This window comes from Phalaenopsis equestris, unplaced genomic scaffold (assembly GCF_001263595.1).
Source record: "Phalaenopsis equestris unplaced genomic scaffold, ASM126359v1 Scaffold000885, whole genome shotgun sequence".
NCBI lineage: Eukaryota > Viridiplantae > Streptophyta > Magnoliopsida > Asparagales > Orchidaceae > Phalaenopsis > Phalaenopsis equestris.
The window spans coordinates 184726-207187 of record NW_018165325.1 but is presented as its reverse complement, the minus strand read 5'-3'; the positions used below and the strand labels follow the sequence as shown (position 1 = coordinate 207187).

Sequence of the window (22462 nt, the reverse complement as noted above, 5' to 3'; positions counted from 1 at the left end):
ACCCAAAGAGCATGTTTCTAAGGATCTAGAAAAATTAATATCTCCAACTAAATTCAATTTAGAAAGACCACCACCTCCCTTTCCTTAAAGACTTAGACAACATGAGTTGGATAAACAATTTTTCAAAGTTCATGGATGTACTTAAGAAGTTAACGATAAATATTCCTTTCGCTGAAGCTTTGGAACAAATGTCAAGTTATGCAAAATTTATAAAGGAGATTAAAAAAGAAAAGGAAATTTGGGGATTACAAGAAAGTTGCACTAAGTGAGGAGTGCAACACTATATTTCAGAAAAACCATCCTAAGAAACTTAAAGATCCTTCTAGCTTAACAATTCATTGTGTATTTGGAGAAAGATTATGTGAAAAAGCTTTATGTGATTTAGGAGCGAGCGTTAATGTGATGCCTCTATCTATATTTAGAATGTTAGGTTTAACTGCTATTTCTCCCACAACTGTAACCCTTCAGTTAACTGATCGATCTATCATTTATTCAAAAGGGGTTACATAAGATGTGCTTGTTAATTTGGATAAATTTATCTTTCCTATGGACTTTATTGTATTAGATATAAATGAAACACAAAAAACAACAATAAAGAAAATCCCATTATTTTGGGGATATCTTTTCTTGTTACTAGACAAGCTATGATTGATGTGCAAAAATGAAAGTTGATTATGAATATTAATGACCAAGAAACCACTTTTGATGTGTTAAAGAATATGAAGTATCCAGCTGAGAGAAAAGATAATGATTGTTTTTGGATGGATGAATTTGATTATCTAAGTAAAGACCATTTTCAAAAAAGTTTTGAGAGCAATTTAACAGATGAGATCGAAATGGACTTTCATGATGAGTCTAAAATCTTGTTTAAAGAAGACTGTATGTGTGCTCAGGAAAGGTGTGAAATGATGGACGTTACCAAAAATAGTAAACTTTTAATTCCATCTCTTGAAAAATCTCATGAACTTAAAATGAATATACCCCTGACAATTTTAAAGCTTATCTATTTAGAGAATTCATCTACGCCACTAGTCTTTACATCTTCATATTTGACTTAATCACAAGATGAACATGAATTGAATGATGAAATCAGTAAAAGATCTTCTATGAAATAGTTATTTAAAATCACTGAATGACATATTCTATAGTATACAAACAAAATGAATGAGATTCTGATGCTATAGCAGATTATTAATGCAATTAACAATAACCCCCCAGAGATTCTACCTAGTGATTTTGAAATAAACCCTAAGCAGATGAATGATGAGTAATTTAAAATTATCAAACAAATATTTAAAAGAGAATTCGAGGTTATGTTTCAAAAGAACTTTGAGTTTAGAAATGAGGATAAGGATGTTGAAGGACCAATGAAAAAAATTCCTACTGAATTAGAAAAACCTATTTCCTCAACTAAGATAAATATAGAAAGACCACCTATACCATTTACTCAGTACCAAGGGGAAAAATTGAAAAACAAGAGTAACCTAGAAGAATTTGATCCAGAATCTAAATTATCTAAAGAGAATCTTATCCAAAATTTGGGAGATCATGAAGTATCTTATAAAGATCCATTTATTATAAAATTTAAGGATGATATTAATATGAAAATTGAGAAAACCACTAAAAGAATATTGGATCTAGAAATAAATATGAGGAACAAGGATATGAATCAATCTGAAAAGGAAGAGCTGAAAGAAAATTTTAAATTCAAGGACTTTGTAGAAATCCCTGGATCTGGAAATGATTGGGTGATGGATTTGGAAATGATTGGGTGATTGATCAAGGATTACTTAATTGGAATTTTGATACATATGGAATCATTTGTCGGGCTAGCGGCGTTAAACCAACCGCTTTATGGGAGGCAACCAATAGTTATCAGTGTGGTTTGATTTAGTATGCTTAAGAGTCATGATTGTTAGTGTTGTATTGTGTTTGCTTTAGTGTAGATTGATCATTTTGATTGATGATTGATGGATGCTTAGATTGGTAGTGCTTTGATTTGATATTTGTATGTGTCACGAGGGAGATGATTCTTTAACTTCTTATTATGGTTAGACATGTATTTTCTCTTGTAGTAGTTGGATTGACGAGTTCACTACAATTTGGGTCTAACCTGGACGTGAGTTTTAGAAGATATATTATGAATTTATCAGTGACAATTCCATCTCAATTTTGATACTTTCTTTCTTTGACCTTATTTTCATTTGGTAGGAGTAGCTAACCTATTTGATGAGAGACATGAGGATGAATTTACACTATGTTTATAACTACTAGAGGTGCTTAATTATTGGGATATGGTGATGCCTAGTGTTGGTGCTCGAGAGCCAATATGTCAGGGATAATCTTATCATTGGGATTAGAATATATAAAATCATTTATAAGTACCCAATATACTTGTGTAGTGATTCTGTTAGAAATTGGAAGTAAGTTAGCGAGATGTGATGAGTTAAAGAAAGAATTGGCCTCATTTATTATGTGTGTTTGTGTTTGTGTTACAATAATATATAGGACATGAAGAACATTTTTATATTCCAATGCTGATACATGTTATGCTAGTTAGACTTTTGTTTAGTTAATTTCATTCTGACATGTTTAGTTTAGATTTACTTTCTGCTACATGTTTTTTATCCTGATAAATAATTGTAGATATTTTTGATAGATATTTTTGGTAGATAAAATTTCTAAATTGTTTTTCTTCGTACTTTTATTTTTTGCACTAAATACTATACATGTTAAAAATCAAGTTTGGGGGTAGGATGAAAAATAGATTTTAAAGCTAAGTATAATTCCTTTTAGTTTAGTATTATTGCATGCATGTTTTAGGCTAGATTTATTTTCTCCTACATTCATTTTATCCTGATTATGAATGTATATGAATTTGATAGGATGTTGTAGTAGTTAGTAGATTCAACTTTTACTTTTTCTTCAAGCTAAATTTTATGGAATTGATTGCCAAATATTTTAAATTTTAAGTTTGGGGGGAAGAAAAATTTCCTTAAAAGAATGAAACTAAATTTTATTTGTCCTCAATCAGCTATATTTTAATATTTTAATTTAACATGACCTTATTAGAGACTAACTTTTGATAACTATATTTGTGTTTCTAAATATGTAGTAGACTTAAGTAAAAGTTTTCAATAATGAAGGTTGATTCTAGAGTTAAGATATTTGGTACGAAAGAATAAGCCTATGCTTTTTCTATTTAAAGTAAAGGAAATTATATTTTTGAAGTATTAAGGATCTTAGAGTTTCATGTAAGAAGAAAAAAATGAGGCTTTATGAAAAATATTCAAAGCTAATATGAATTTATAAAGTGAAGGAATGTGAAAAATTTTTAACTTTAAGAAGAGGATAATGAAGTTCAAAACTATTAAATGCTATCTAGATATATTAATCCTCACCTAAAAAACAAAAAAAAAATGGATTAAAAATGATCCTAAAAGAAAAAAAAAAGAAAAGAAAAAGAAAAAGAAAAGAAAAGTATGTGTGGAGAAGCTTGATGAGATGTCTAATAAAAAATTGGCTTCACTTGAATCAACTTGAGGAAGAAGGTTTTATTACATTTTCTAAATTTGTATTTGAGTGTTAGCATTCTTACTAGTAAAGATCTCATGAAGTTCTTTTCATATGGATACTCTAAGTGACTTTAATATGACAAATTATAATTCTTCTTGAAATGAATGGAGAATAAAAAATCTTAAACTTGACTACTAAAGTATTCTTACACTTTTAGTTTAACTTAAGTTGTTAAAAAATTTTCTTAAGTTGTGCTATTATATTTAGTAGACCAAATTATAGAAATTTAGAAGTTAAAATCTGTGTCAAAAGTTATATTTTTATATAGTAAAAGTGTTACTTGAGGACAATTAACGTTTAAATTTGGGGGATTTTGATATGCCTAAAAAATGACTACATTTATATATATATTTTATGCTCAATTTTAATAATTTTTAATGATATTACACTTTAAAGGAATGCATTTTGTATATTTTTGATTTCAGGGACAAGAAATGGAGTTTTGGAAAAAAAAAAGCAAAAAATGATGCAATTTGGAGCAAAAACAAGCAAGGCAAAAACGAGCAAGAAAGAAAAGTCTGTTTTGACACATTTTGATATGCCTTTCTATGCTTAATATTTTTTACACTTCTCACACTTTTTTGAATGAAATCACACTTTAAAGGAAGGTTGTTTTTTATGCTTATTTGTAGGTCTATCTGTTAGGAACGCAACGCAATTGAAATGAGGCAAAACAGAGTGACGAAATGAAGTTAAAATGGGGCAAAACGAAGCAAAATGGTGGAGCTGCGCAGGGTGGGCGCCGACGGCGCCAGAACCGGGGCCGACAACGCTGGAACCGGCGCCGACAACGCCAGAGCGCAGAAAACGATGACGATAGGGCCCAAGACAGTTTGGACACGACCTTCGGCGAATTTCTAGAAGATTTAATGTATTTGGAAGCTTTTTTAAAAGTTGCTTGAGGCATCTCTTGAGAAATTCGCCCCTAAACTATAATAGGGTGCTTTTATGTTAGAAAAAGTGGTTCGTGTGGGTGGGAAAATGTGGAGAATGTTTAGAGATCTTAGAATAGGAGAAAAAATGTAGATTTCTATCTTTTTGGAGAGATTGTTGATGGGATTTTGGGAGTATCTGTAAGGAAAGGTTCTAGCATTGCATGGATCAGCGGGAGACTTTGTGGGAGAGATTTTCATCTTTCTTTCAAGGGAAAAAAACTAAATATTGTGTTCTTCATTATCTTATGATTTTGTAAACACTTATCTAGTGGATTTACTTTGATTTAATGAAGTTTTTTGGTTGTGTTTTCTTCGTGCTTTGTGATGTGTTTTTCTTACTATTTTTTTTTTTGAAATAGTGGCAAAAGAAGATTATGTCGTTATTTTCCCTTTATTTTTCTTTTGCAATGAGTATGATTCATGTTTAGGATATTGAGATGCATGCTAGAAAAAATTTTAATTATAAATTATGATGGTTTTTCAACTCTGCTCTTAATTTACTTTTCAATCTGGTCAATTGAATTGTTAAAATATGCTGTGAAACCTGTGAAACAGTTAAAATATGCTGTGAAACATATGATCCAGGAAATGGAGTATGAGTTTTACGATAGAGTAAGTATCACATTTAAGTCCATGAAAGAGTATTTCATTCATGGGATTAAGTGCAAATAAATAGGAAAATATACATTGATGGGTGTAGAATTAGAGATTTCTAGGGTGACATACTAAAAATCTCCAATTCGATCTTAGTGTTTAAAAACAAAAGCGAGAGTTAGCCTTTAAGAGAAGGGAAGTGAGAGCCAATATCCTCCTAGCCTAGCCACAGATTTAGGGACTAAACCTAAGTTTAGCCAATGATCAATGATTTTCTATAACACTGAATCTGAATTAGAGTAGAGAATTAAAATTGCTCATATTTGACACATACAATATTTAACGTGTCTCATTCCCTTACATTATCCAATTCGTTACAAAAGAATAATAGTTTTTAACATCTTAAAGTTCTCCAAACCAACTCATTCAAAAAGGGTTATTTTTAGAATTAAAATTTACATTTAGGAATAATTAATATCCTTAGATTTAACATTCACATTTAGGAGTAGTTGTTAGATAAAACACAATTTTAATCAACATTCCAAACTAAAAATTAATAGTAGTAGACTGGAATTTGACTAAGGACATCATTCCTCGCTTCCTCGTTGAGACTTGTTGGTTATGCAAATAAGTCTCATGAAATGGATCCAACAAATATGGATTTAAAAGGCACAAACCAACAAGTATGGAACCTATTGGTTATACAAATAATTATGCACATCGAGACATGAGATGGCAGACAATGGATTTTTTCAATGTTGTAAAAGCTGGTGTTATCATTTAAGAGTGAGAGGTCTCACTCTAATATGTGATCAATGGGCAAGTGTCAACTCAGTTAATTATTATTATTATTGTAATCGTAGGTGGCTCAACAATTGGCACAACATCAAATAATATAGGAAGATCTACAAATCCTTATATTTGGCGTTTTATGAAGTTTAAGTTGTTTGCATAGTGATGATACTAATATGAATACATATTGAATGACTTATTTGTGTCTACACATAATTGCTAACATTAAGATAATTTGACAGCTTTACTGAATTAAAATCACAATCATATCATGTTTTTTGGCTCGAGGTGCATCAATAAGAACTATTTAATAAATTGAAAGAGATGCCAATTAGAGGAGTCAATACAACCTACAAAAGGGATGTTAGTACGAGGAATGCGAGCTTAGATAGACACCAATTGATTATTTAGCATGAACTAACAATTGCCATGGGCATAGTATTATAAGCCCTAGTCCACTTTTGTTACTTATCATAAAGTCACTTATTTTATTATATTTTTATGAAGAGCTTAATTTATAAATAATTGAGCTTACAACCCAATCTCCAAAATCGCATTCGATAGGCTGAGTCCCGCCCAAACCCAACTCCTCAACCGGAAACCTAAAACCCTGTACCCCTCATCCCCTCCGTCAGCCTACTCGTCGGAAACTCGGGTCTTATGGCGCTGTCCCTACTATCGCCGGTGCGATTCCCTTTTCTGTCCCCTCCCGTCTTTATTGTTCAACGGCCAACCGCGGTCACCTCTACCGCCGCAGTTGCAGAGAGGAAGGGACGAAGAAAGGGTAGGCAGCCAAGACCGGAAGATCCTTCTCCCTCCTCAACTGTGGAGAAGGGCTTGAGATTCAATTTTATGGAGGAGTTGATGGATCGAGCCAGGAGCCTCGACTCAGCCGGCGCGGCAGACGTCATCCATGATATGGTCGCTGCTGGGCTTAGCCCCGGGCCCCGGTCCTTTCACGGCCTCATCGTTTCTCACACCCTCAATGGCGACGTAGAGGGCGCGGTAATATCCTGTTTGATTTTTCGGAGCGGCATTTGCATCTTTGTAGTTGCCGTGTGGCTGCAAGCAGGATTTAACGTTAGTTTTCTGCAACCCGCTTTTATGTTAAATAGGACTTATCAAATCCAGTAAATCTGTATCCATCAAGCCCCGTGTGACTTAGATAGAGCTTGAGAGCTATGACGGAGTAAATATCTTAAATCCCTGCCCTGCAATCGGATTTAGTAAATCTCGATTTACGCAGTAAAAGAAATTGGAGTGCGAGAAACATAGACAAAACCTTATAAATTTTGATTTAAAAGAGCTTGGATTTAATTTTCATTTGTTTGATGTTTTTTTGGATTACCTTAAATCCGTGCCTAAATCCTATTAAAACTATGCCACCAAACACTCCATTAGTAATCCCCGAATCCATAAATCCATGAATTCACTCGTCCCTTGGATTCAGAAAATCTAGATTTAGGCTGAATCTAAGACAAAATTGGACTTATTAAATTCAAAAATTCATAGATCCATGAAACTACTGCATTTTGCCATTTGGTTGGATTTGTTGGGCGGGATGTTATTAAATCACGAAAATAGATTCTAGAGACCTGAAGCAAAACTTTGAATCTAAGCACACAAAACTAGAAAACATAGAAAAAAATCATATTTAACGTGAAAAAACCCGAGAATAAGAAAAAATCATAGAGTTACAAAAAAAAAAAAAGACCTCTATGGCAAAAAAATGAGAAGAATCATATAAACGACGCTATACTCAAGCTTTCCTGCACTTTTGGAACTCAAGAACACTCCCTTTGTCTCCCTCGCACAAGTGAATATCGAAACCCCATGCCCCTCCATCTGCAAAACCAAAATTTTAAGTGAAAATGACCCAAAGTCGGTTGCTGGGGTTGGTGTGCCACGATAGTGCGCTGGGGGTGCTGCGACGCTCCAAAGGGGTGCTGCATCTGAGCGCTATAGTGGCTTGCTATTTCGTTTTGAATATGTACTGGGCGCTGTCTTTAGGATGTTAGGGTGTCGATCAGCGTTGGGACGCTTTTGGCTAGGTGCTGAGATGTTGCACACAAAATTTTTTTCAAGGGGCAGTGCCCTCAAACCCATGCAGGGGAGACACTATGCAATGTCGTGCTCTTGGCTTCAAATATTATTTACAATGCAAAAATTTTAGTTATTGGGATAACAATGCATTGAACAAGTAACATTGTTATGAAAATCATATTTACATTGTGAAAATATTCATATCTTCATACCTAAAGTTATGTGAAGCTTGAGTTTCAACTCGTCTCTCAAAAAGTACCAATTTCTTATTATTGCCTACACTATATTCAACTACAAAAAAATTTCAGAAGCCAAATGTTTGAAATTGTATTATCGGGTATTAAGGCATTTACTTTTCAGGAGGTGAGGTGTAAGCCTGTAAATTAAGCAATTAAATTAATTTAAAACAGGTAAAATAAAGCATTTGAGAGCAATTCTTCTTTATATCCATTAATAAATAACATTAAAATATTTGAGCTTCCTAATAAAATATTTTAGAGTAATAAAAAACATCAATGCAACATCATAAAAAGCCATATAAGCACTCAATAATAGACAACATAGCTAAATAATGAAATAATTAAGAACAAGAAGTTTAAAATGAACAAGTAAACGTGTTTAAATAAAGTAGTTTAAATTTAGGACTTTCCATTCAAGTGTTTCCCACTCCGAGTATGTAGAGAGTATTAATTATAATTATCATTGTAGTTAATTGTTTTCTCGTGCTCATCATTCTGACTTGTATCAACATCTTGCTAATATTCTTCGTCATTTTCAATCTCAATCATCATTGTCTTTATAAATTAATAAAAAACAATAATAATATTATTTAAAATAATAACTATATTGATCATAATCTATATTATATAAAAACTTATACTAACATTTTTGTAGTTACTTTTTTGTTGATTTTTGTGGCTCTTATTTATTCTTTTATCAAAAAAATCAATATTGAGATCTCCTTTTTATAATTTATGACGCTACTTGAGCTTTGGGTTGTTGAGTAAAAAATTCTCAACACTTTCTAAAGCTTGAAATAGATTCAAGCTTTGCACCATACGATATAAGAAGGCCAAGGCAGAACCTTATGGTGCTCCAACTAAGCAGCCAAAAATAGGTGATAGAAAGGGTGAGTTAGAGAAAAAGCAAAACCTTAGGATGCTCTCGACTAAGCAACCAATAGAAAGGGCGTGTGTGTGTGTGAGAGAGAGAGAGAGAGAGAGAGAGAGAGGTGCAAAACCTTAAAAGGAAGGGAGGAAGTCTTGGATTTTTATAAAAGGAAAAAGGTTTATACCAACGGCTTGTAAAATACACCATTCAATCATCTTAGAGTGCTCCTTATCGAAAATTACTCAAACACGAACACGACATCCTTTTTATAAATGTTAATGTTCTTAGCGTGGTGTGAGTGAACAACTAAATTTTGTTAAAAACCATAGAACTTGTTGTGATGGTGATGTTTGGCTGGTTTAATAGACTTACCTCATCTCCCAATTCAATCATCATATGGTGTAGGTGAACAACTAAATTTTGTAAAAACCATAGAACTTGTTGTGATGGTGATGTTTGGCTGCTTTTATAGACTAACTTTATCTACCAATTCAATCATCATATAGTGTTGTTTGATTCTTTGTTATCTCCACCATTATGTTATTTGGATAACAACTTTCAGTGTTTGGTTTGATTCTATCCTGACAATTGAGATAATCTTAATAACTTTAGGACTATAGGTCAACATATTCCAAATAGAATATGAATTGGTTGCTATCCGGAATACATCAATCTTGGTGAATGGTGACTAAAATAAGGAGAGAAAAAAAGGTCTAGTCACACTGTTGGTCTATCCTAACGATAATTGTATTGAACAAAAAAAACTGACATTTATATAGTCATCGACATTTAGATAACCTTGCTATTTAGATAGCACTGCGTCTGAATAGCATTGATCAAAACCATGTGCATATTGACATATTTATTTTTTCCGTTTCCTTGATTTGGGGACCTTTTGGTCTTGTTAGTCTTATTTGTTTTTATACATTAAATTGAATTCAAATTGATGTTTTGTTCACTAGAAGTCTTGGTGAAAGTTAATGAGGTCTTCAATAAAAAATGAATTATGTGACAATGCAGATGATGCTTGCTCATTTCCTGTTAATGTGGTACGCTTTAATATGCTGAATCATATTATGTGCTATTCAGCAGATTTCTTTTTACACATTCATAATGGTTGAGTTCGTTACTTAGCTTGCTGCATATTGTGCCTTTAATTTCCTAAAATTTGATGGCAATTATGATGATTGTAAAATTTTCATTTCTCTGAACATTAAAATTTCACTACTTTTCTCATCTATATTCAAAAGCTATGCTCTGATTCTGTATTAATTCATGTAGTTCAGATGCAGTCATTGAGAAGAGAGCTGAGTTCAGGGCTTCGTCCTCTGCATGAAACATTTGTTGCTATGGTTCGTTTATTTGGTTCTCAAGGTCTTGCAACCAGGGGCTTAGAGATGCTCGTGGCAATGGAAAAGTTAAATTTTGATATTCGAAATGCTTGGCTAGTTCTAGTGGGTATGTGGTTTTATTAGTCAGTTTCAAACCATTAATTTATTTCAAGGTGGTTGAAAAGTTTTTAAAACGCAGAGGAGTTGGTCAGGAACCATTATCTGGATGATGCAAATGCTGTATTTTTGAAGGGAGCAAATGGCGGATTAAGAGCTACTGATGAACTCTATGATTTATTAATTGAGGAAGATTGCAAAGCTGGGGACCATTCAAATGCTTTAACCATTGCATATGAGATGGAGGCTGCAGGAAGAATGGCAACCACCTTCCATTTTAATTGCCTTCTTAGTGTACAGGTAAGATCAACGCTGCGAAGAACTTTTCACGAAGAATATTTTTAGTGAGCCAAATTATGCCATGCTAGGCATAGGCAGACGTTCTTGCATTGCCTTCTTGCATTGTCTTCTTAGCGCACAAGTAACATCAATGCTTCTAAGAATATTTTTAGTGAGCCAAATTATGCCATGCCAGGCATAGGCAGACGTTCTTGCATTAGTTATTAGCCTGACAACTTTATTACATTACTAATTGAAATATTTCTTCTATTTATTTCTGGGTGTTTTTTTAATTTTTTCTTTTTATGTTTGAGTTATAAAGTATAAATTTTATTGATAAAATCATATTAAATATAGTTTACTTCTGAAGAGGAAGAGGTTTGAATATACCGAGGTTGGCCTTGAGCTTACTATCTCTGAGAGGGTTTCTGTTTTGGTGTATAAAATTTTATTGGACAATGTAACTTATGGTTATTAATTAGAATTTTTCAATTAGGCTGAGTCAGATCATATTCTCTGATAAAATAAACTAATGTTCATAAAAGTAGAATAATGAAACCATAAAATGATGGTCGGGTCTATTTTCATTTCCCATACGTTCATTCTAAGTTACGAGTACAATCTCTCTCCTTAATCCAAATTGTTGTAGGCGGTTCCAAATAGGAAACCATCATAATTAATCTTTGCAGAGCTTATAGACTATACTAAAGCAAAAGTTCTCACTTGCAATTGATATGGGTAATTAATCATGGGGCTTCATGCCTTTTGAAAGCCTTGAATTAGGAAAAATGTTTTCTATGTGCTAAAAAAAATGGTTTAGTGCTTTATTTGCTATCCAGCCTACCTCCCGAGATATCAACTCAGATAATACTTGGGTATCTAGAAAATTTTAGAGCCCTTAGATTTTTAGCAACTATGTTGGAAAAGATTTGTCTTTCCATCTCTAGCTTATTGTTGCGGCTCTACTGGATGTTGAGTGCTCTCAATTTGTGTTCACCATTGGTTTTTCTATATGTGAAACACGTTACGTGGGAATCACAGGGATTCCACTTAATTGTAGTTGTCACTTAAAATCATTTTGTTTCTTACCACATTTTCGGGGAGTTTTTCTCTTTTGTTGTTAGGCTAGCTAGGTCTTTTAAATATCCTTGGTCAACATTGAGTTTTTTAAAATATTCTCCAATCTTTAGTTTTGTATTTTGTGTTTTCACGCCTCTTCTAATAGTTTCCAATCTTTGCTTTTCTTTTTGGGAGTGAGGGTGTAGAGGCTATCAGGTGAATCGGGTAATCTCACTTAGCTCATGAATAATTAAATCATCTGTTTAGAAGAGTGTATGAACTACAAGACATTTATAGAAAAATGACTAGATAAACAACACTCAAACCTTATTTATCTATGAACTACAAAATGGCTCTAAAAAAACTAAAAGACGAGTCTTGTTGTGCTGTAAACAACACTCAAACATTTTTTATCATTAAGACAATATAAGCATATTGTTGTTTATATAGATTTTTCTTGTTGTTTATGAGACATGTCTTTCCTTGCTAATTGAGTTTTTATTAGGAACTTGTGATCTAATTTTATTTTCCATCTAATAAGTGTTTTGATAGCGTGTATTGCTGATTAAAAAACTTGTTTCTTAATGATAATTGAGGGAAAGGCTCAATATCAATTTCAGGGTTGTTCTAGTGATTTTTGGTATTAATTTATTGCTTCATCATTGACTTCTTTTTATGTCTAAGTGAATGCTTAGAAATAACCTTTCTTTAGAGAATTCTATCCCAGGATGTTACAGTATATTTGATAATGATGTTGCGATGCAAGTTGGTTGCTTGTCTCTCCAGCTCTTACTAATTACATTCTACATCCTGCAGGCGACTTGTGGAATACCAGAAATTTCTTTTGCCACATTTGAAAACATGGAATATGGGGGGGAAGGTATTCACAATTTTTGAAGATTGTTCTGTGTGCATCTTTGTTAAGGCTTTTGTACTTAAATTTAATACTTCAGCTCCTCAGTTCACTTTTGAATATTTTATTGTGTCCGCCATAAAACCTATGCGGCATCCATACCTTATATTTTCTTGTTTTTAGTTGTGCTTTTAAGATGTTCAAGTTGTATGGTTCATCTTTGGCTTTAATATAATGTGAACATCACCTTGAGTCACTAATGGGATATTAGGAACAAGTTTTTTCTCCCGAGGGAGATCCCTTTTCACCTTAATTAATGATTACTAACCAATAAATTTCCCAAAATATTAAAGCAAGTATTTGGTTATTTATGCACATGCTTTTTATCCAATCATTAGAAAAGTATCAGCTATCTAAAGAAAATGAGTCGATAGTTATAATTTTTATGACAATGTGGTCTCCAAAATGCGATCGCACTTGTATTTATGCAAGGAAATTTATATCTTTTTTTGTAGATAGATTGGATGGTGGATAATGTACTTCTAAAGATTTGATCATCATTAATGGATTTATGTTCCTAGTTTTTGACTTTGAATAAGGAATTCATGAGACTATTTTTGAGAGAGAGAGAGAGAGAGACGGATTTAGGTAAGTCTTTAGAGTCCTTATGGTTCTCCTTCTCAGGCCTCTTCATTTTAACTTTTTTTGTCTCACACCTTTTGATGACATCATGATTGCCGTTGCACACACGTATGGAGAATAAGCTTATATCATATGTGAAACAAGATTATGTTCCTTATATGCCAAGAGAGCATTAAACATTAATTTAAGCTTTTGGTTTATGGCTTTCATTCCACTAGTATGTTGGGCTAGACTAAGACTTGTAGTGTTCCACCCTTACTATCAAATGGTCTTATAATTGATGGTTTGGCTAGGATTAAGTGATTTATGCTATTTGTATCTCCCATAGGTCTTCATTTAAGCAATGTTCAAGAGTAGTTGATTTTCATATCAAATTCAAGTGTTTGATTTGGGCAGATAGATTGTTTAGGTGCATATGAGACTGAAGAGTAGTTTGAGTTTTTAATTCAAATAATAGTTAAATTCTAATTTATTAATATTGACTATTACTCATCATATTATATTTTTGGGTTAGTGAGTATTCATATAATAATATATAGGCTTAATTTGGGTTTCCAATGTTCTACATGCTTAATAACTAGCCTTGGGTTCCTTCCACGACCCCCAATAGATTCAGAGTCGCAAACATATCAATGAGGCAAAATTCACAAAAAAAACTTTTGCTTATAGAGATTTTTCAACCTTATATGATTGGCCAAATTGATTAAAGCCATGACCATTGTGCAAGTTCAGGGTTTTAAAACATGATCTATATGTGGTTTAGTGGCACATTTAGGCAAGAACACTTCGTTTAATGGTATTATAGGTATGCTCCACTTGGTTGCATTTGTTTGACTTGTTTTTTTTGTTAGTCTTGCTCTGTGTTTTTTAGGTGGATAGCTAGATTGGTGCCAGCTTGGAGCATAAAACCGGCCATTGTTATCGAATTTGGTGTTTTAAATCTTCAAATGTATTTTAATTATTTTGTTTGTCTTTTCATTTATTGTGCAGAGATTATCTTTCCAATTTTAGTCTGAGGGATTCACTTCGATCTTTTGTTCAAAGCTAAGTTCTGGTGATACATTTTTTGGCCATCTTTGATGCTGTCCAGGCAGCCTGAGGCATTAGGCATTTGCAAATAGATTGGGCTCTATAAAATTCTAACTCTCCTTTTTTCTTAAAACCATTGTTGCTGTTGTCCTATGAACTCTTTTACTATTCTCTTAGAAATGAAGCCCTCATCTATTATAGTAGGTACTTCAATCAAACAAAATGGTGCAAATTATCTCTCATGATCTCGTGCTTTTCATTTCCTCTTAGAATCATATTTAAAACTCGACCATTCTCAATTTTTAGTATGGAAGGACACTCCTGAATAACCCAAATCACAAACATCTGACTATGCCATTTTTAGATCATGCTTAATAGTTTTGAACCAAGTATTGCATCTACTGAGATGTTTCTCAAAATTTCCAAAGGGATGTGAGAGTTTCCTTGCACCCTCTATTTTCAAGTTTTTTTGCTTCTCACTATTTTTTTTCCTAATCATACTTTTTTTGCCACTAAAATAAGGAGAGGTCATAATTCTTGCAAACGTAATGGTTGTATTGGTAGTTATCAACACTTTCTCACTATGTCAGTACTATTATTGGACAAATCACTCTCATGTTTATTGTTGGGAGAACCTTGGCTACCCTTTTGTTGTTGAAGATTTCTCTAGCCCTGTTATTATTGATCCTGCTGGTGCTTCGTGTAGCTTTGTGATCATTTCTTAAGAGGACTATGATTCTTTTCTACGACACTTAGACACCCATTTTTGCTTTTTGTGTTGTTCTCTTGTCTAACTCATCTAAAATTGCTCATTTGGTGTGTTTTGATTTCTAGTTATGATGCTTCTTCTCATATGAGAAATAATCAGTAATTATTTTCATGCATTATCATGACTTTTATCCAATCAATTATTATCGCGGATATGTTTTTCCCTCCTATTTCACAACATTATACACAATTTATGCCCACTATTTTCTTGCTGAGATTTTGCCTATATACTGTTTAGCCAAATCTTGCAATTGTTCAAAAACCTTTTATCTTTCATATTGTACCTTTCTGAATCTCACCACAAGATGATTGATGGAGCTGTTGAACTAGGTTGCATATATTGTCTCATTGACGCTACTTCTTGTGCCTTGTCATTGAGCTACTAATTTCTTCTTATCAGTGGCACTCGTTTTTGTTACCCTTCTCCATCTTTGAAGTTTTGCTCATGTATATTGTTTTTATTTCAACATTTGAATGCGGCACTTATCACATTGGTATGCATCAAGTTTCTTACCCCTTCTCTTTTACTTCTCATTGTAGTGTCTTCTTGGCTTGAATCACCGAGACATTTAGGGACCTAATCCAGTGCCTATTAATTATTCATTTACGTTTGCCATTTTCTTTTTCATGATAAACACACCAGGGTCATTTAGGTATATTTGTTGAAGTGCCATTATAAAATCTTATCCATTCAAAACTTTTCTATTGCAAATTAAAAAAAAATGCAAATTTTAATTCAACTTTAAACTGATTCCTTTGATATTGCCCTTGAATATATGTCATCTTCTTTTCACTGTTTCTATATTGAAAATGATATCATAAATCAATCATTTATATCTCAACAGAATATAGTTGATGAATGCAAGCATCATGATCTTCTTGGTGTTGCTTCTTAATGTTTAACTTGCGTATTCCTCACACATCCTTTAATATTATAGCAGAGCTACTCTATTCTGTATCCTCATAATTTTTTTTCATCAATCCCTATAATCTTTGGTTGTGTTTGTTTATTTTATTCGTTCAACTACGAGAAACTGCCCTCAGCTATTAGAAATTCTAAAACTGTGTCATTTGGTATTAAAATCAAGTTCTAATCGCAATTCGTAACCATAATCCTAAACCTTCAAAATCTTATATTTTTACCTCCATAAAAAAGTCGTCCTTACACCCTTTACCTGAACCTAAACTTTTGTCCAACTTAGAGCCACAATCTTAATTTAGCCAAAATTTGAAAGTGAAGAGTCAGTCACTATACCACCCTCAAGAAAAAATTCAGAGAGATGTTCAAGAGTTTAACATGGAGGTATATAGCGGAGAATCCTCTAATTGTAATAGAAACTCACTGATTTTGAAAGAAAGCAACATGACAAAGGCATCCTCATCATCAACAATGACAACTTTGATGGAGAATATGAAAAACCTTTTCCCCAAAATGCCTCAAGCGATGAAGAGATGATACCTCATAAGTTTGACTTTAAGTGTTAGGAGAGAGTCTGACTTTGGAGTGATGTTGATTTATCAGATTTCATGCCTTTATGGACTCAAATGAATTCATTGCGTGGCACAAACAGTAAAATGGCTTTAAGTACAAGGATGGTGAATGTGCATGATGATTCAATAATGGTCGATTTACTCGTATGGATCAGTTACCCCTTCGTTGGCATCAATTTTCTGGAGTTTGAAGCTCGTTGGGATAAGGTATCGGAGAACCGTGTTAGCCAAAGGAGAAGATTCTTAAAAGTTGCGGGCAAGCGGGGAAGCATATCTTTTATCTAGAGGGAACCTTCCCTAACCAAACATCATAACTCATCACATATGATATCAACAGAAGCGACAATAAGGCGGCGCGGTGTCAGGTGAGTTGCATGAGACAGATGAGTGGAACTTATGATGACAAGTAGATCAGTGCTTTGTCTCGACGGGGGAATGATTTTATCTCTGTGAGAGAACCCAGTGAGTATTTTCTGTTAAATGTTGAACTGGTGGTAAGTAACCTCCATTGGGTTGCGGTTGTCGCTCCCCGTGTATGAGTTGTAGAATCTCCAGTTGAGATGCCTCCATTCTGCGCACACCATCTTCCATAGAAGTACCAAAAACAGCTTCGTCAATAGGATGACGCTTTTCTAAGTGGGAGGATGTAGAGGCTTGATGCCCTTGGCTTCGTGACTTCTTTTTGGAATGATGGGTGTTGGAGCGAGATGCTTCGCTGTTACGAGTGTTGTGCCTGGTGACCATGTAGTGAGCCTCACAAGTACTTCAATAGTGGAAATGTTCTTTCCCATAGACGACACCATACTGATGTGTGCTTGAAGATTACCAACGGTAGAGTAATGAATTATCATCTTAGCGTTACACAAAAATTCAACACAATCAAATAAAAGAAGACAACCAGTAGAGACACCTGAAGCTTTTACGTGGAAAACTAGTAAAAGAAAAAAGCAACGGGGCATGATCCAGCTGAAGAAATCCATTATAAGTTAGTTATTATAGAGATCCTTTGTCCCACAGGTGGGAAAGTGAGAGTTACAAAATCTTATGAATTACAACGTCGACACATGAACAATCTCATTGCAAAAAACAGACGACGACTGATGATGATCAGTGAGAGCCGACGAGTGGTGGTCGGTGGTGACCAAAGTGATGCTGGACTTTAGCTTCTTCTCAAATCTTCAGCTCTTTCTCAAGCCTCAAGCTTTACTCCCTCTCATGAGAGAGGTGAAACTGTATTTATAGAGTTCTAGGTGCAATTAATGTAGAAATATGAACCGCTTTGATCGGATGACTCAGAAGATTTCTCTTCATCAGACAACATTTGATGGGCATTTGACTTGCTGATGTCAGAATCGAGCGATATTGGGATCGTTATTTTTGTCTTGTCGAGACGCTGAATTCGATTATATACTTGCTATTTTGACATCCGTTTGACCTTCCAAATATGTTTGAAAAGATTCCAAAAGCGGTTTAACATCTTGATCAGGGCTTGATTGGGTTCGGATTGGACCCATTTTGGTGTCATTGGGTTCGTCCTGTCGAACTGGTCAGTTTGACTGTAAGTTTGTCGAAATCGGAGTTTAAATGACTCATAGTCGAAGTCTGAACATTTTTTACTTAAAAAATTGCTTCGAGATATATTTCATGCGTCGAGATCCATGCAGAATGATGAAGATTTGTCAGAGTCGTATCAGTTTTGAATTAATTTATTTCATTGGGTCGTCACCCAACTTATACCTGCACAACTGTTGATAAATATTGGTAATCTTCCAACATAATAATTATCAATAACTCCCATGATATCAACAAATATGTTCCAATATGAATATTCTGGGTCATGAATTCTATAAATTTTCATGCTATCTTTATTTGTGCAGGTTATTATTACAAAAGTGTACCTATAACAAGATTTCTAACATTCATTGATCATTTTATCGGTTAAAGATCATTTTTTATATGCTATGCAATTGTATGTCTGGTAGAATATGGTTTAATGAACATGCCTACTTATCTAATAAAAGTTGTAACATCAGTAAGATCAATAGGGTAAGTTCAAGTTTGCTTTTCTGTAACATATGTAGTCATTCAATAGTATGCAAAAAAATTGACATATAATTTAATTTCAATATATCACATAATAATCCTATAGAAATATATCTTTTAATTTAGCACATGATTATCTAATCAGGATTGACGGGGTAGACCCATGACGAGTTTTTTCAATCTCGTAATAAGCTCGCTGTCTAGGGTACATTACATGCAATTCATAATTCCCTTTATTTCGGAGAATATTTAATTTACCTACTAATTTAATACATTAATAATCTTAAGTAACGCTCCTACCTCAAATAGGTTTCCCCGCATATGAATACAATGCCCACTTTACGATTTCAAAGAAAACCTGCACTCCCCCAGTACTTTACGACAAACCCATGAAATTGAAATCAATTGAATAAATGCTCTTTAAGTTGATTAAAGTAAATGCAAATATTTTTCTGAATATAAATAAGAAATATATTAATACTATACCTCAAAGTACCAATTTCTCCCCTCAAACTTTCCTTTATTTCTCTTCCTCTTTCCTTCCTTTTTCTTCTTTGTTTCCCACCAAAAGCCTTATCCGAGAGTTGTTGGTTAGCCTGCTTTCTTTGCTTTCGTCCCCACCTCTAGCTATAGTGCTGGACCGCGGAAAGCGTATATAAAAAATCCTTTTACCTTAATTCTTCTGAAAGCCCCAAACATGGAAAAACATAAAGCTTATACATACTCTATGCAATAATTTGCCTAACAATTAATCATAGCCATCCACAAGTCCATCATGTCACTGCATGTCGCCGAAAGTGGAATTGCTACAGTGCTGAGTACTGTTAAAAGGATTTAGGATTAGTTAATTAAATACTTAATTAAGTTTAATTAAACTATTATTTTAAATTTTTATAACTCCTAATATATCAATATTTTTACAATTGGATTGATTCAAAATGTAGAATTTTATATAAATAATTTGCATAAATTTCAGAGGATGCGGAAAATTAGATATATTTTAAAATGTTCTGGATTTTATTTGAATTAAACAAAACTGGGTATTACTTGTATAATTTTTACATTGATGTTGGAATGAAATATCCAAGCAATTCTTTCTATTTCTTATTATACAATTAGAGCCATAGCTTTTCTTTTTCTTGGATTTTTATTTCTGCAACTTGCATCACCACATTATCATAATCTTATGGCCTTTTATTATTGCTTTTTCACAGTCCTACATTATTCATTACTAGGCACTCAATTTCCCCCTTTGCTGATTTCATCAATTCATTACCTCAAGTATCTCCTATTATTGTAGCCTTCATTACTGCATTGTGGCAAACTATTCCTATTATTGTAGCATTCAATGCTGCATTGTTGCACTTCTTTCTTTTTCTTTTTTTTTTTTTTGTGAGAAACAAATTTTCACTTTGTTGATACTAATAATAATGCCCACACACTCTGGGTCATGGCTTCACTTGGAATTGAGAAACACCATCTAATAAGAGGACATTAATATACTTAAGAATGGTATGAGAGAGAGTAAATCGTTATGTTGATTATTCTAACTCATGTTTATTAAGTGATAAGAATGATGAAAGTTTTTTAGTTTTAAAATTCTAACTTTAGTGGTTTATAATATTTTTAGTTTAATGGATGAAAGTTAGAGTGTGTGAGAGAATGTCTTTATTGAACTTATGTTGAATTGTTATATTTTATGCCATACTTTGATCTTTGTATAATTATTCTTTTTTTTTATTAAAATTTTGATGTTAATTTGTCACTTTTTTCTTGAACAAGTATTACTTTTATCATATGATAATGTGTTACATTTTAATCAGTTAACAAATTAGGATATTAACATGTTTTTTTGTATTTTATGCTTTAAACTTAGTATAATACTTCTTGTTTTGTAAAATTTGTTGATTCTGAGGCTTGCGCCTCAATTCAACTAGTGGCTTTGTACAGTTAGTTGATTTTGAGGCTTACGCCTCAAATCCCTTGAGGCTCTTGATTGTGGGAGAGTGCTATAATAGGAAAGTGTTGGATTAAATTGATATTTTTTTAATTGTATTATACCTTTGTATCTTTATTTGTCCTATTTGCATGTTTATTGACCCATCAATAATATACTACAAACATTTTCCTATTAAACATCAAGTTGTAGAGGTTTTCTACGAATCACTTTTGACATTATTCTCCTTTCATTCTTTTAATGATCATCCACTTCATCTTACTTAGTGGGTTAAATGCGTGAATACGCTTTGATATTTTTTTTGTGGGTGTGGGATTCTTCACGATCATTACATTTAAAAATTTAACATTTCATTGTTTAGTGCTTGTAATTATTAAGCGTTTGTTGTTTGTGGATTTTGTTGACTAGATGCTTGTTTATCTTACTGATTCATTTCCAATCAAACTACTCCTTATGCAGAGTACATGAAGCCTGATACAGAGAGTTATAACTGGGTGATCCAGGCATACACTCGAGCTGAGTCATATGACAGGCATTCGCTACCACCCGCCACATTTTTTTTTGTTTCTCGTCCTATTACATACTTGCAGTGATTGTCAATTTTTGAAATGATAAGAACTAATAGTTTGTTGTATTGTTTGAAGCAATGCCAAATCATTGATTTATATCAAATTTAAATGTATAATCAAGCTCTAATTTGTTAGATGCTGATAATCAATTCGTATTGAGGGCCTAATTTTTCAATGGAATTGATGTGGATTTTTTCAACTTTATTAACATAAATAAATGTGCGCTATTTTGTTTTCTATATCTATAGATATGCTATCTGAACTTTATCTGCATCCATGTCAAGTTGTCATTCCAATTTAAGTTTAAATTCAAGTTTGGAATCTACTTGTTTATGTCCAAGCAAACTATGCCGCGATTAAGAATTGTTGATAGCTTTGCATTTTCTAAGGCTACGATCTAATGTGAATATTTTTGGCACTATTCTGTAGGGTGCAGGATGTGGTTGAACTACTTGGAATGATGGTTGAAGATCACAAAAGGTTGCAGCCAAACATGAAAACTTACGCGTAAGTAACTTAAATCCTCTCGCGTTGCACACTGATTAGATATTTGTATAATCTTTTTCACTCATAAGTATCACGGTCATATTTTACAATCAGTATTTTCTTATATAGACTTCGGTTTATGAAGCATTGCACATTTTTCATTTGAGAATGAGCTCATAAGTAACACTAAAGTTGATTTACTAGATCTTGAGGCATAGGCAGACATAATTGAACTGGCTCTTTGTATTGATGAGGTAAGACTGCAAACTTCCCATCAGATCCTGTAGTGACAAGAGCTTCATGGATTGGGTGCGTTGGATATGACCATTCTACTTGTGCTTAGTCTGATTGTGGAGGTCATTCTTAATTTTAACTTTTGCCAATTAAAAATACTTTATGTTGGATATTTTTAATGGAGTGTCATTTTTGTCCCAATTTTTATTGTGATTATAATAATGGTTTCAAAGTTATACGATTAAATGGTTTGTGCAACTCTTCCTGTGCTCCATGAACACCTGCCATTAGGGGTGTAAACGAATCGAACACGAACGAACAAAGCTTGTGTTCGTGTTTGGTTCGTTTAAAATTTAGTTTGTTTGAAATAAGCTCGTGTTCGTTTCTTAACGAACGAGCCGAACACGAACCTTCTTAACGAACGAGCCGAACATGAGATGTTCGCGAACGACGAGCCAGTTTGACATCCCTAATATTAATATATATAAATAATATATTATATTAACTATATAACTTATATTATATAAATATATAATATCAATTTTAATATATTA

The 22462-nt window shown here is 33.1% G+C and overlaps 1 protein-coding gene across 4 annotated transcripts in view; it reads left to right on the top strand.

The window, feature by feature from the left end:
- Positions 1–6458: 6458 nt before the first annotated feature.
- Positions 6459–22462, top strand: part of LOC110032198 — a 67700-nt gene continuing 51696 nt past the window's right edge. For all 4 annotated transcript variants that reach the window (XM_020735746.1, XM_020735748.1, XM_020735747.1 and 1 more), the window contains exons 1-6: positions 6459–6902; positions 10337–10508; positions 10581–10798; positions 12653–12716; positions 21079–21151; positions 21618–21695. In XM_020735746.1, coding sequence (XP_020591405.1) covers positions 6558–6902; positions 10337–10508; positions 10581–10798; positions 12653–12716; positions 21079–21151; positions 21618–21695 — 950 coding nt within the window. In that variant the 5' untranslated portion in view covers positions 6459–6557. The remainder of the gene's footprint in view (positions 6903–10336; positions 10509–10580; positions 10799–12652; positions 12717–21078; positions 21152–21617; positions 21696–22462) is intronic.